The 13603-nt window shown below is 31.7% G+C and overlaps 2 protein-coding genes across 4 annotated transcripts; both read right to left on the reverse strand.

The window, feature by feature from the left end:
* Positions 1-95: 95 nt before the first annotated feature.
* On the reverse strand, positions 96-2704 carry LOC101212530 (sarcoplasmic reticulum histidine-rich calcium-binding protein). 2 transcript variants are annotated; one of them, XM_004135018.3, is made up of 3 exons: positions 2502-2704; positions 1875-1944; positions 96-1350 (listed from the first exon to the last, which is right to left on the reverse strand). In XM_004135018.3, the coding sequence occupies exon 3, from the start codon at positions 1289-1291 to the stop codon at positions 398-400; it is 894 nt and encodes a 297-aa protein (XP_004135066.1). In that variant the 5' UTR covers positions 1292-1350; positions 1875-1944; positions 2502-2704; the 3' UTR covers positions 96-397. The 2 variants fall into 2 exon arrangements, with proteins under 2 accessions (XP_004135066.1, XP_004135067.1); XM_004135019.3 differs by having other exon boundaries at positions 96-1316; positions 2502-2680.
* A 1090-nt stretch (positions 2705-3794) lies between these two features.
* Positions 3795-10718, reverse strand: LOC101212286 (tetratricopeptide repeat protein 5). 2 transcript variants are annotated; one of them, XM_031886402.1, is made up of 13 exons: positions 10425-10718; positions 9482-9591; positions 9291-9401; positions 9122-9179; positions 7967-8056; positions 7599-7693; positions 7412-7465; positions 6615-6752; positions 5689-5746; positions 5432-5546; positions 4672-4741; positions 4456-4527; positions 3795-4324 (listed from the first exon to the last, which is right to left on the reverse strand). In XM_031886402.1, exons 1-13 carry the CDS (start codon positions 10588-10590, stop codon positions 4148-4150), a joined length of 1314 nt encoding a protein of 437 aa, XP_031742262.1. In that variant the 5' UTR covers positions 10591-10718; the 3' UTR covers positions 3795-4147. The 2 variants fall into 2 exon arrangements, with proteins under 2 accessions (XP_031742262.1, XP_004135065.1); XM_004135017.3 differs by having other exon boundaries at positions 3795-4305; positions 10425-10715.
* Between the last annotated feature and the right edge of the window lie 2885 nt (positions 10719-13603).

The following is a 13603-nucleotide window of genomic DNA, read 5'->3' on the forward strand; positions in this document are numbered from 1 at the left end:
CAGTTGCATATCAGCTACTATTGCAACATTCATGGAGTAGATTGAATCCATCAATAACAAGGGAGAGAACAAATCATTTAACATACACCTTAAGGTATTCAAACATTGGAAGTGTATTAAAGACAATAAGAACAGAAGAAAGACATCCTCATCTAACATCGGCGAACCAAAAGGTTATAGTTTCATCATATAATAGCATCAGAATTAGAGCCAAATGTCATATGGCCTGAACAAAGTGATATAGATGTTAATAATAAAATACCATGCTAGAAATGTCTCAACAGTTATACAAGAGCAATCCAAGTGAAACAAACACACAGCACGTACAATAAACCAATCTGTAAGAATCACTAGTATCCCCAATCATCCATCATCTAGTTGTATTCTGTATTTGCAGTTAATGATAATCCTTAGCACGATCATGGTTAGTCTCATTGGATTCATTGTCGGAATGTTTTCCATCAATCTGAGCCAAACCATGGGGATGTTTGTTATGGTGGTTACTCTTATGCCTAGATTGTAATAATGCTGATTCTTCATGATTATCATCAGATGACTTCCCCAAGGACTGGCTTCTGGACGGTTCGTGTTGATGGTGGGACTTGTGGTGTTTGACATGCTTTTTCCTTCGCGTAGTATAAACATCCCTGCTAAATTCATCACATGATGAATAGGTCCCATTGTGTTGATGGTGGGGCTTGTGGTGTTTGACATGCTTTTTCCTTCGCGAAGTAAAATCATCGCTGCTAGAATCATCAGATGATGAATAATCAATTCGTCTATGATGTCTGGGACGCCGAGAATGACTTCTTTTTGTTATCTCAACATCATCGTCACTTGAACTGGAGTAACTTTCATCAGAACGCAAACTGTCACGCACATGTCTTCTATGGTTTCTCTTCTTCCTCCTATCTTCACCAGAGTGGTCAGATTTGTCAATGCTGTCATCATGAGAGGTGTGATGCCGTTTCAGTATTCTCTTAGATTCCCTATCTTTTTTCTTCTCGCTGTCGCCTGAATCAGAGTGGCTATGTTTCCTGTGCTTCTTGTGACCTCTCTTACCTGCTTTCCTTCCTCCATGATGGCTATCACTTTCTGTATCAGTATCCGAATCCGATACTGATCTTCTTTTATGCTTGGAAGCCCTGATCTTCCTTGCTTTGGCTTCAGCATCAGCCTTTGCCTTGGCAGCAGCTTCAAGTTTCTGTTCCCATTTTAATGGGGCTTCCTTTTTCTCCAAGGCCCTTTTCTTCTTCTCCTCAACCAATTGGATGAACTTCTTGGTGTCCATTTAGATATAAAAACCAGCTCAATACCTTCATTTTGGTATGACGATGACCGGAAGTGCATCTCACAAAAGAGAAAAAACACTGTTAATTCTTCCATCAAAATACACTCACAAAAAGAAAAGATCATATCGGATGCTACTCTCCCAATTCAACACAACACATAACAAGCAGGACAGAAAACTATTGACGTAGATGGAGGTCGTGATGATCAAAGCTAATCTTTCTTTTCTAATGGACTTTTACAATGAAAACAACTTCCATTAAAGAATACAAGGACATACAAAATAGTCCCTATAGAATAGTTACATGAGGTCTTCTAAATCAAAGTCCAATGAGAAACATGAAAACAAATGCCGGACTTAATCTCCCCTAGGATCCCTTTCCACTCCCCTAAGCACCCTAGAATTCCATTCACCTTACAAAACTCATAAGTTCTCGCAAAATCCCGCAAGCTATAAAAGCTTCCCCAAAATAGACGAACCATAGACCCAAATGTGATTAAAGACGCACACAAACTAAAAGTGACGAGCCCACCCAGTAATTCACTAGAAGAAAAATTAATCCAAAAGTAGTTCATTTTCTTACCTTATCTGCAGGAAATAATTTCAGCTTTCTAGACAGTAATTCAGCTCCTCTCAGCCTTCAGGCCTTCTCACTACAAAACAAATACATGCACAGATTATTAGCTACGATGAACATTAGTTTTTTGAGGTGTTTGAGTTAAGGAGTTGGTTATTATAGTATTAAATAATCTTTGTTCCAAACGCCCGAAGATGGTGGAAAAACTGTTATGCAAAGCTGCACATCCCCATGTTAAAACTTGGTCCATTACAATGAATCTTGAACTAATCTGCCCAACAATTAAATTTAAACCACATCCTAGCCACTCCGATCATTGATGTACAAAGTTGAAACAAGATCAAACTGATACCTAAGCCTCATCGTAATATAATCTCATCTTATTCTGACAAGAAAGGAAAACTTCTGTTGTGACAAATATGAAATCACAAAAAGCAAAATTCTCGTAAACCCACCAAACAAAAGAAACCCAGAAACCTAAACAGAAAGTGGTATCGTTAAAAAAAAAAACCACCACACAAATCAGCCAACCATGGAACTCAGATCTACCAACCAAGGAAAGGAAAAAGAATATAAAATCGCTAGGTATAATGATCAAATGGGCTGATTAGGGGATTGGAAACAAACACATACCTGAATCTGAAGGCGAGAGGAAACAAGATTGCAAGAAAAAGAGGAACCGAAGAAGAAGAAAGTGATTAGGGCTTGTGTTTGACTTTGCGTCGACTCTGACTTCAATGTTTCCAGAAAGGTCCAGTGGATGGACAAATTGAGGAGCAAAGGCCTCTTTTATAGACCCCTTCCACTGCCTCCATCAACCCCCTCTTTCCTTTTCCTTTTTCTTTATTACATGAGGGTTTTCGAACAATTTTTTTTTAAAAATTAAACAATATTTATATTAGGACTCGATATAATTAAAAAAAAAAAAAAACTGTAATATCTTGCTATATGCCCTGAGATATTTTGAGTAATAGTAAATTGATACGTTTTTATTCAAAAATTAATTTCAGGACACGAAAATTATATATATATATATAAAATCGGATGAAAAATAATGTCACTCTGCTTAAAGGTTATTGTGATAATCTTTAGAAAATGAAATTTATTAAGTCTTGAGTTATTGTTTAAATGATAATTTGTTTTCAAACTTTGGAGTTTGTATTTATTTTATCACTAAAATTTAAAAATTAAGTATATTTTCAAAAAAAAGTTTGTTAATTGTGTTCTCAGTCAAATTTTTAATTATAAAACAAATTTTTAAAGAGCTTTTGAATAGTTTTAAATTTTTTGAATTTGACACGTTTCTTTAAAATCAGTAAAATTAGATGGTCGTTTACTTTTTAAATGCTAGGAATGATTATAAACTTAATTATCAAAAACTAAAACCCAAATAATAACAAAGACCAAAATATCAATTGTGTTTGTATTTCTAATAGATAAATTTTTAATTTAATGTTGAATAAATCATGAAATTACTTGATATTTTTAGACTCTTATATACACAAACAATAAACTTACCATTTAACAATAAAAATAGTATTAAGGTTTACTAAGGTAACAAAGGCATAATAGTAATTGACTAAAGAGTTGGTTGTATTTGCCATTTGGAGACCGATGAATAAACTAGAACTTAAAGAGTTATCTCAAGATAGGCTTGAGAGATCTTAACCACTTTGTTTATCATATACCTTTGTTATCCTATATTTGTATATTCAATATATTCGAGCTTTGTCACTAATAATCAAAATACACATACGAGTGGTTTCTTAAAAAAAATGTTAGTTTTTTGAATTTACATTAGGAATTAGAAAAGACGTCCTGAAACAGAATCAAATTCTTATTTCTTATCTTATCGTGTCAATGACAAGTTATATTAACAAACTTGAATTTAAATAGAACCGTAAACGGATGGATAATAGAGTACAATAAGATAAACTGTTGATCATTACCAAGATTGAAACTCTATACAAAGCCATTTTGGTGGGAAATTTACAATTCTAAGAGTATAAGTTATATGTAAATGTAAAAAGAAAAAGAAAAAGAAAACAATATTAAATACATCACTCACTAAAAATATCCAATTCAAACTACAACACCCAGCAACACTACAACATCTCACATCCAACAAAATGCAAACTTAAAACTCCAACGCAAATCCTTTCCTTCTGATTCCTATTGGTGCCGATTGTTAAAAAAAAATTCACATCTTTCATTCACATTCCAAATCTATTTACAGCTAACACACATATGACCATAAAAAATAAGGAATATATATAGCCCTAAACAGCTTTTAACGAAATTCCATTGGCAACAGCTTTTCTCAGGGTTTGTGTTGGGCGTATATTGATGCCCGGACTGCCTGATGGGTGGAGGGAGCTTTTCCATTGACAAGAACTTGTTCTAAGAAATCGACGCGGATTGATTTGAATTCGTAATGCTGGTTCAACATATTCAAACTAATCTCATAAGACATTCATGTACATGTTATTTTGGGGGAAATGTGCTTATTAAACGACTGACGTGGTAATTTGGCAATGAAGCATTTGAGTTAATTTGGACAGAGAATTAAAATAGTTCAGATAGATACCTTTCCCTTCCATGAAAAACCGAGGTTGCGATAATATGGTTCTACTAGTGTAATCTGATCTCCTTCCTTAACCTGGGAGGAAATTTTCTTTAGTGAAGAACAACAACAGTTCAAGGAATGGCGTGTGCATTAAAAGAATAAGCAATCTTAAGATGATTTGTATTGACGATCAATAAAGTTGAAACATAAAACCTATATTGTTATTGGATAGCTTACCGTATCATTCCGCATGCCATACAATGATAAAACAAAGCATGTTTGATTTGAATCACACGCCAAGTAATATCTGCAAACCAAATGATGACGTTATGTGATGTTATCTTGGCAATAGACACAAATGCAAGAATTAAGAATATTAAGAAATTTTTTAATAACCATTTGGTTTTCTTAGTTTTAAAAATTAAGTTTATAACACTACTTCTCCCCGTTGATTTTTTTGTACTGTAACTTTGTTATATATTTTTAGGAGTATTTTAAAAAATCAAACGAAGTTTTGAGAACTAAAAGAATATTAAAAAGAAAGAAGTTGTTTTTGCTTTTTGAATTTGGCTAGGAATAAAAATCCTAAGAATGTTCTTAAGGGGAGATGGAAACCATGGTGAAGAAGTCGTAAGGAAACATGGGCAATTTAGTAAAATCAATAATCAAATGGCTCTCAAATAGGACATGAGAAACTTATAGAATATGACGAAACATTTCCTTTTTTCTCTCCTTCAAACCTCTACCTCGAGTGAAATTACACAAGTGCAGCATACGCAAAAGTATATAAATAAATAAATAATTCCAAGACCTTAGAGGAGAAGATAAACAATGTAGGGCAGCTATTGTAATAGCTAAAACATGAGCGTTAAGAAGTGGCTGCCTTTTGTTGATGAAAAACCAAACATTCATAAGGACAAATGGAAGAAGTGGTCTAGATTAACTAGGTTGTTAGGAAACTAGTCTCAAAAGAGCCAATTCACATGGAGGAACTTACAATGGGGCAAGACTATCATGCTTGATGAAGAACAACACCTTCCCAGTTACTGCCACTGTTTTGTTCAGACCCTCAGACAGATGGCTTATAGTGGCTCTCTTGTACGAGAAGTTCGCTTAAAAAGTTAAAACAAATACGTAACCATCAGTAAATATTTAATTAAAAAGGAAGTTAAAAAAACAGAAAAAAATTTGATGATCAGTGAATTACATATTCAGTGCGGAAGAGATTAATATACAAAAGGTCTGGTAACTTACAACTAATAGCATCCACAGATGATGGCGAAGACGCACCTTTTCGTGATTTAGCATGTGCCTAGAGGACAAAATAATATGAACATCATCTGTATACTACGCCTTAGGAAAATCTGCATTCATATACTTAGTCATGTTATCATTTTCCTACTTTTCTATAAAATTAATGGACTAGAGTTTGGATATGAGGTCTGTTTAACCTACATATTTTGTATTTTGCAAATGAAAGAAATGCATGAGCCTAATGAGAAACTACAATTCAAGGACTTTCTTCCTTAGTTCACTCAATGTAATAACAGTGGGGAAGATCAAAGATGGTAACATTTCACTTTGGCCTGTGCTTACTCTAGGAGTTTCTGGTTGAGATTGTGAACATGTTCCATTTTCACATGCCACTTCCTCATTCAACTAGATGCTTCTTGCTTAATACCTTTGTGCCTTTTAGAGTCGAGAACTAAGGATGCAACTTTTTCTACTTCAAGAGCAGCTCTGAATGGAAAGTAGGAAAATTTTCTACTGGGAGATCTTGGAGCTCTCGTCATCTGCATTCCTTTCTTATGTCTAATTGGAGTTTTTTACCCGAAAGAGATGTGTAGTCACTTTTTTTTTCTTCTTTAAACATTCAATTAGTTGGAGATAATTTTTTGATAATCATCTTCTTGGTATTTCGATGGACCTCTACTGTACTCATCCACCCATTTTTGTACCTTTCCTTTCTCTTCCAAGACCACTAAAAAAAATTAAAGTATATAAATAAACAAAGAAAATATGCCTTTTTCACTTCTTATTGCGAAGACCAGCAACCACATGGACGCCACATTTAAAAACCAGGCCACAAATCAGATACAGAAAATACTATGAAGTATAAACAACTATATTCAACGCATGAATGAATTTGAAAACAACAAGAGCTTGACTTGTGAGTATACCTTCAACATGTTATCCAATTTGTCAAGAAGAGTCACCATCTTGTGGACCTCCCTAGTAGCACTAAGACTAGGATCCTTCAAAGCAGCAGCCTCAAATCCACTTAGGGCCCTGTCATAGTTCTCCAGATATTTGTTAACCTAAAAGAACAGGTCAGAAATTATGAATGTTTAAGAGAAGTTACTAAATGAATTTGACTCTCTACAACAATAGGATGTGAAGTAAAATTTATAAAAGGTAGAAACATGTAAGAAGGGATAAAATCAAAATTCCCTCTTATATTATTTGATTCTTCGACTATAAACAAAAGCTGTCTACCTCTACCACAAAATTAGGCAGTCTTTCCACTGCTTGCCGCCACCATTTTCTTTCTCTTTCCTTGTAATTAAAATTTGTGTCCCACTCAATGGGGAATCTTAATTCTTCCCCAACCCATATCTCAAAAATTACTGCCTCAACATGACAACCAAATATCGGGGCACCTCAACTAGAAAGAATTAGGCTCATATTCTCAAAATACATTATACATGCAAACAAATTCTACTTTGTATGTAACTATCCTTATTAACCCTCACAAATCTCTTCCTACATTGATTGACAATACACTGTATCACCATTTTTTAATTGACCAAACAAGTTGACAAGCTTATCAGAACCAAAATTTGCCCATTAAATAAGAAATCTTTGTCAAGCAACAGACTTCATTCGTTGAATGACTGGCAATAACCAAAATGGTAGAAAGCAAACAATCACATTAGAAGCCAAATCAAACTGAAAAGGGAAGAGAAATTTAACTTACAGTTGCACAATTAAAATACAAGTCTGGATTTGACAACATTTTTTCATCTTTTTCCTGTAAAATATTATTAAAGATGAGCAAATTTTTAAAACTTCAAAATAAACCTGAAACTCAACCAAAGAGTTGAGTTATCGAGTTGTGGAAATTTAGAATGAATGAGAGCACAGCTATTACTTTAGACACCCACCGCATTCTGATATGCCTTCAAAGATTGCAAAAGCTTACTATGATCCCACGCTCCAGTAACAAAAAAACTTGTAAGGCATGCATTTCCTAGATTATCTGAAAAGACAAAATAGTGTAGATATGTTATGAAAAATTACAAGAGTAAGCTAGAAGGTGTAGGAAGAAATTTTTCAGAATGAATATGCACATCAAAAAACATTTCCGCTCTGAGCATCTTATAAGAAAGTTCTCCAAATTATTATAGAAGACCTAAAAACAAGTGAACTAGAAAGATTGGCACTTAGCAAAGATATGACATATAACGAACCCATGCTAGTCATACATACAAATAAACATAATGTTATCGCAAGCTTTGATGTGCAATCTTACACCAAGAGTTTCCATCTTTCACATCCAAAGTAACTGCTTCTTTTGCATGTTGAATGCTTTCTTCTACAAGTTTTGCCTCATTCTCAGTACCTATAGGAGGAACAAAATTTTAGATAAACAGACCAGAGGAGCTGACAGTGACATATATGTTCATTATCATGGTCAATCAGAAATTGTATAAAAAAAGGGCAAGTTAGTAATATGAAAAGATTCTATTCATTTGGAGGGCAAAGAAAACCAGGTCTACAACACTGTAAAGTTTTTAAATGGTTTGTTTTACTAACCTATGTAACATAGCATGCATAGAGAGAGAGAGAGAGAGAGAGAGAGAGAGATGCATTCTTTCCAAGTTAAGCTAATACAGGCAGATAGTAGTTTAAACTTTAAACTTCATCAGAAAAGTTGATTTAAATTTTTACTTTTTAAAAAAATGAAAAATCGACACCACTCAGTTTCAAAGAAAAAAAAAAGTAGATTTTGAGGGTAGTATATTTTCAACAGCACAAAATAATAATATCAATCATAAGTAAATAGAATAAAAACAGAGAAACCAGATTATATCTCATTTGTATAAAACCATGGTTTTCTTCTCTCAAACAATTGCTTTTAAATTGTCCATACTAGTATATAAAACCAGCCTCAAAGAAGTCTAAATGTCCAGCCTAGTGTATAAAACCAGTTCAATATCATTTGTTGCTGCATAATGTTTGAAAGTTTGTGGAGAGCTTGGAATGTAAGCAGGAAAGTTTTAGAGGATATAGATTAGGAGTTCAAAAACATTTGGGATAGTGTCTTGGTACTTCTATTTGGCTTTCCAATATCGAAGAAATCTAAGATTCTTTTATAATATAGTAGTTTAAAAATGCAAATTAACCTGACCTCACTGGTCATGATGCTAGCCTGTTTCTAGTAAGGTTTTTTTAATCAGCTGATTACTCTCTTGAAAGCAACAAACAAGCTGCATCAAAACATGCACATTAAAACCTTTTCCTTCCCTAAACTATGAACTTCTGAGTTCTGAGTAATCCTCCTCATCCACACAGAAATAATCCTTTACAAGGGAAAAAATTCTCTAGGAAAGTTTTTGAGAAATGGACAGTACTCTACAATTAAAGGTTACAATGTAAGAGAACGATGAAGAAACACAACACTTGCCTTGAGCCATTTTTCTTTCAAGCATTGATAACTGACAAAGTAACTTTTTCTCAGGGCGCTGCAATAATTAAAGTATCATGCATTAATGTAATTTACTCAAATACAGATGAAAATTAAGATGAGGATACAAGAAGAAAAGAAACCAAGCAAATGTATTGTCAGTTGGAACCTTGTTTAATGCTAAAGTAAAGCAGTTCTTTGCTGAAGATAGATCTCCTTTTTTCCAAATGCAGTTGCCTAAACATAGCCAAGCATCCGCGAGAGAGGGATTCAACTTAACCTGGAGCTTGACACAGTTAAATTTACTACTCCAAATGAAAGTAAACAAACTCCAAAATCTTAATAATTTAAGACGCTTACAGCTTTGGAGAGGTGATCCTCTGCTTCTTTTCTATATTCCGGAAATACATCCAACATTTTTCCTCTTAGATATTCATACATAGCACGCTGCAAAGGTGATCTCCTTTGTTCTGCCCCAACAAGAAAGTTTACTGATAAGGAACCATAACTTCTAGCTAGATCCAAGATAACATAAAACAAAATCCTGGTAAAAAAAAACAGAAAACAAAATAACTGGTCTCACAATTCAAAGCACATGTGCTACAGGATAAACAAACACGTAAGGAAGTTTTTTATGCCCTCCGCAGCTTAAGGTGTTGCACCATTGTGGGAAAAGAAAATAACAAGTCCATGTTTCTATCCAATGAATTCACAACTTCAACGTTACAGAAATAAACCACCTAAATTTCATGGAATGCAGTTCAATAGGAACCAGTATAAAAAATACCTGTCTGCCTCCATATCCATCATCAATCACAATTCTAGCTATTTCAGAATGGTAAAGAAATCAAGACAATCACAAAGGCCAGATCTCATAATACCCTTGTTCACTTTCACATTCCATATTAGAACCTTTAAAAAATGACACCATTTTGCATCAATGATAACTATGTATGTTACAGTTACCATCAACAGCAATACAACTTCAGGCTAGTTAAAGACGCACTCACATTATTACCAAAAATAAGTCCATATACCAGACACAAAGCAACAGCGTAATAGCTTCAAATCTTCAATAGCTAATGAAAACCTATTATACACAAAGAATCAGCAAGAATTCCAACATATTAGAAATCAAACATCAAACCAAACGCAGTCCCGAGTCTCATATCAGCTATTACTCTTTTCCGAACATTTTTCTTCAATACCAAAAAAAGAATGATAAAATCCCAAGACGAGCTATTGCTGTAAGCAAATTCGAAGATGGAATGAACTTCGTAAGAGAAATGAAAGCAGAATCCACCTGGAGGAATGGAATCGAGGATCTTGAGAGCAAGATCCGATAGCTCCCGTAATTTGGAAGTTTTGTCATCGGGATTTACAGGGAAAAAGGTGTCTCTGATGAGATACAGCTCTTCGACAGCCGCTGTGGCTTTTTCGAATGTGACTTCCTTAGCTTCGCTGCTCATCTTCTCCGACCTCCGGTAATAGGCCGACGGCGACAAGTCTCGGAGCAGAGGCTACCAGATGGGAGGCGGGCAAATACAGTGTTGGCAGATCGTTAAGCTACGAAACGACGCCACTTTTATGATAAAAGAATTATTTAAAAATGGTTATTTTTAAAAGAGTTACAAATATTTAAAAAATAATTTAACTATTTGAAGTGTATTTTAAACTATTTTGAATGAGATTTTAAAAATCAATTTTTTATTAAATGAATTCAAATCGATTTTAAGATAAATTAATATACGTATGATATTTGATATTTTATTAAATTTATAAATATTTTTAAAAATTATTGTCATTTAGAAAATGGCGAAATAACTTTTTTTGTAATGATTTAGTTTGTATATTTTTAAATGTATAACTATTATGAATTTTATTGAGTAATATTTTAGTTGATGTACAAATAAATAATGATATAATTTAATACTACTTGGGTCGGAGTATGTTTGGGATCAAGAGGTCGTTCAATTAATTCATCTTCAATTTGTCCTTAGAAAGATTATTATATAATTTATAATGATTTGTTTAATTTTTTCTCATCAAATTCAAGGTTGATTTTTCATTACATAATGACTCTAGTCATTGTACTAGATAAATAAATCCAAATTCATGTAATAAAATTTTTCAAATTAAACTATACTGTCTTTTTATTTTCTAAACATGTGAGAGACACACATAAAAGATATGTGTAACTCGATAATTGTTGTTTTAGGATCAAATTCTAACTTTAGAATTCAATATCATGTTAATTAAGTTATATTCGAAATCGTTTTTAATTTTTTGTGAAGTACTCTTGATTACTAATCGTTAATCAAACTAAAATAACCATAAACAATTGTTATTATTATTATTAAAACAAAATAAAAGGGTCGTTTCATAAATACGCTCTTCACTTCCAAAGCTTTTTAAGCAAAACAACGTACTAATAAGTTATATTGTTGAAAGTTGAAAGTGATAACGGCGAGGACAACGACTCCTTAATTTAGTTTCCAAAAAAAAAAAATCAAAGTTTAGCAATCACGACATTTAAGAGGTCAATCATCTACAAACAAATTCATTCTACAAAATACTTTTGAACGAATATTTATTGAACCAAATAAAGCCTTTCGATAACTATCATGTCTTTCGAAAAGTTTAATGTATGAAGTATAGTGTTGGCATAAGTATTTGTGTATTTTGTAATTAAAAGAATATTTATAATAATTATAACAACAACAGCTATTACTATTTTACGGTCAATTAGATGTACTAGAGGAGAGTGTCATTTTCAGCAATTTTGTTAAATCGTTGTTAAATGATTCTAAAGCTGGCGTTGATGGATGGAGTAAATTTAATTTAGTGTAATATTATCTAACATATTTTTAGATATCTATTTTTAATATGGATCATGACTAAATATTCATATTTATAGGCTAAAGATTCAACCGTAATTTATTGAAGTAAACTTAAGGCAATAAAAGTTCGTTCAACAATATGCTAAAGATTCAACCGTAATTTATTGAAGTAAACTTAAGGCAATAAAAGTTCGTTCAACGATCATACTTTAGTGTGATGTTAATTTCTTTTAGAAGATAGTGTATTGTGATACTAATATATATAAATAAAGTATAACTTAAATAAACCTATTAATATAGTTTAACAAATTACTAAGCATTGTAGATGCATTAAGTTTAGATATATATCAATTAACTTATTAATTTATTTATTAATCACCGCCTAAAATGCTGGATAGTTTGATATCATAATTGTTGAAATAACAATAACAATAAACATTATTTTCAAATATAACAAAATAAAATAAAGTTTTTATAAAAAATAACCAAATATGTTGTGACAATAATCCACGTTGGTCTATCGTTATCTATTTCAAATAGATTGTAATATTTTGCTACTCTAACATTCTCAAATGCAATATATTCAGAGAAAAAGTTCATATAAATTTATCTTTACAAATATACACAATTGCTTTGGCCATTAAAATATTCTACTTCATAAAAGAATTTGATTTGAGTAATATGTTAACATCATATATAGTTTTGTTTCCTATACCACATAGTACCAAATCATGCTCATCGATAAAACATTAAAACCATGACAAAACGATCTCAATATAACCATATAACATTAAAGTTCAAATTATTTTTACTTTTGTTTATAAATTTTGAAGATACATTTCATGATAAATTGTTTGAAGAATTTGTCACAATATACATTAATGATATATAGTTAAATAAATGAAAGTAGATTCAATAATTTTTTCTATCCTTTAACGATTATAATATAGGCCTTAGATATTAAATTTAGAACATAACCTACTTAACCATTTCATTTTCTTCGGTCTATTTTCACCCAATTTTTACAATGATTTATTTGAATTATCTTAATTTTTTATTAAAAAAATTAAAAAAATTAGCTAAATTTTAAAATAAGTTGAATTAAAAAATACACATAGTTTTCAAAAATTATTTTATTCTTTAAATATAATTTGAAAACATAGGTAGAGAAGTAAATAATAGAGCAATAAATCTAGAAATAAAACTTTAAAAAAATTGTCATTAAACCTAAAAACCTAAAATTTTAAAATCTTACAAGCCAAAAGAGATTTATTGATTTTTTTAAAAAAGATTATAAAGTATTCCTTGTAATTCAAGATTGATACTATCCTAAAAACAAAGATTTTTTTTCTTTTTTTTTGCCCTTTATAGTGATTTTGTTTGTGTAAATAGTTTGTCACTTTTTTTTATTTTTTTAAAAAATGTATAAAACAATTATTTTAATCTTAATTCACAATTAAAACAATTATTTTAATCTTAATTCACAATTTTCAATTGATAACCAAAATTTATTTTGTTATTTTATAAATAGTTTCAATATATTACTATTTTTTAAAATATGAAATAGTTACGAAAGACTGTGATAATATACATAAACATTTGTTATTACAGCCACACATTTTTGTAACTTTTAAATGATTTT

This window comes from Cucumis sativus, chromosome 5 (genome assembly GCF_000004075.3).
Source record: "Cucumis sativus cultivar 9930 chromosome 5, Cucumber_9930_V3, whole genome shotgun sequence".
NCBI lineage: Eukaryota > Viridiplantae > Streptophyta > Magnoliopsida > Cucurbitales > Cucurbitaceae > Cucumis > Cucumis sativus.

Excerpts from the sequence above, each read along its gene's own strand:
- LOC101212530 (XM_004135018.3), bottom strand. The coding sequence starts at position 1,291 with ATGGACACCAAGAAGTTCATCCAATTGGTTGAGGAGAAGAAGAAAAGG.
- LOC101212286 (XM_031886402.1), bottom strand. The coding sequence starts at position 10,590 with ATGAGCAGCGAAGCTAAGGAAGTCACATTCGAAAAAGCCACAGCGGCT. Across the intron at positions 9,402-9,481 it reads AGGATCACCTCTCCAAAGCT|GTTAAGTTGAATCCCTCTCT; the intron begins GTAAGCGTCTTA and ends GTCAAGCTCCAG. Across the intron at positions 5,747-6,614 it reads AATTGGATAACATGTTGAAG|GCACATGCTAAATCACGAAA; the intron begins GTATACTCACAA and ends TTTGTCCTCTAG.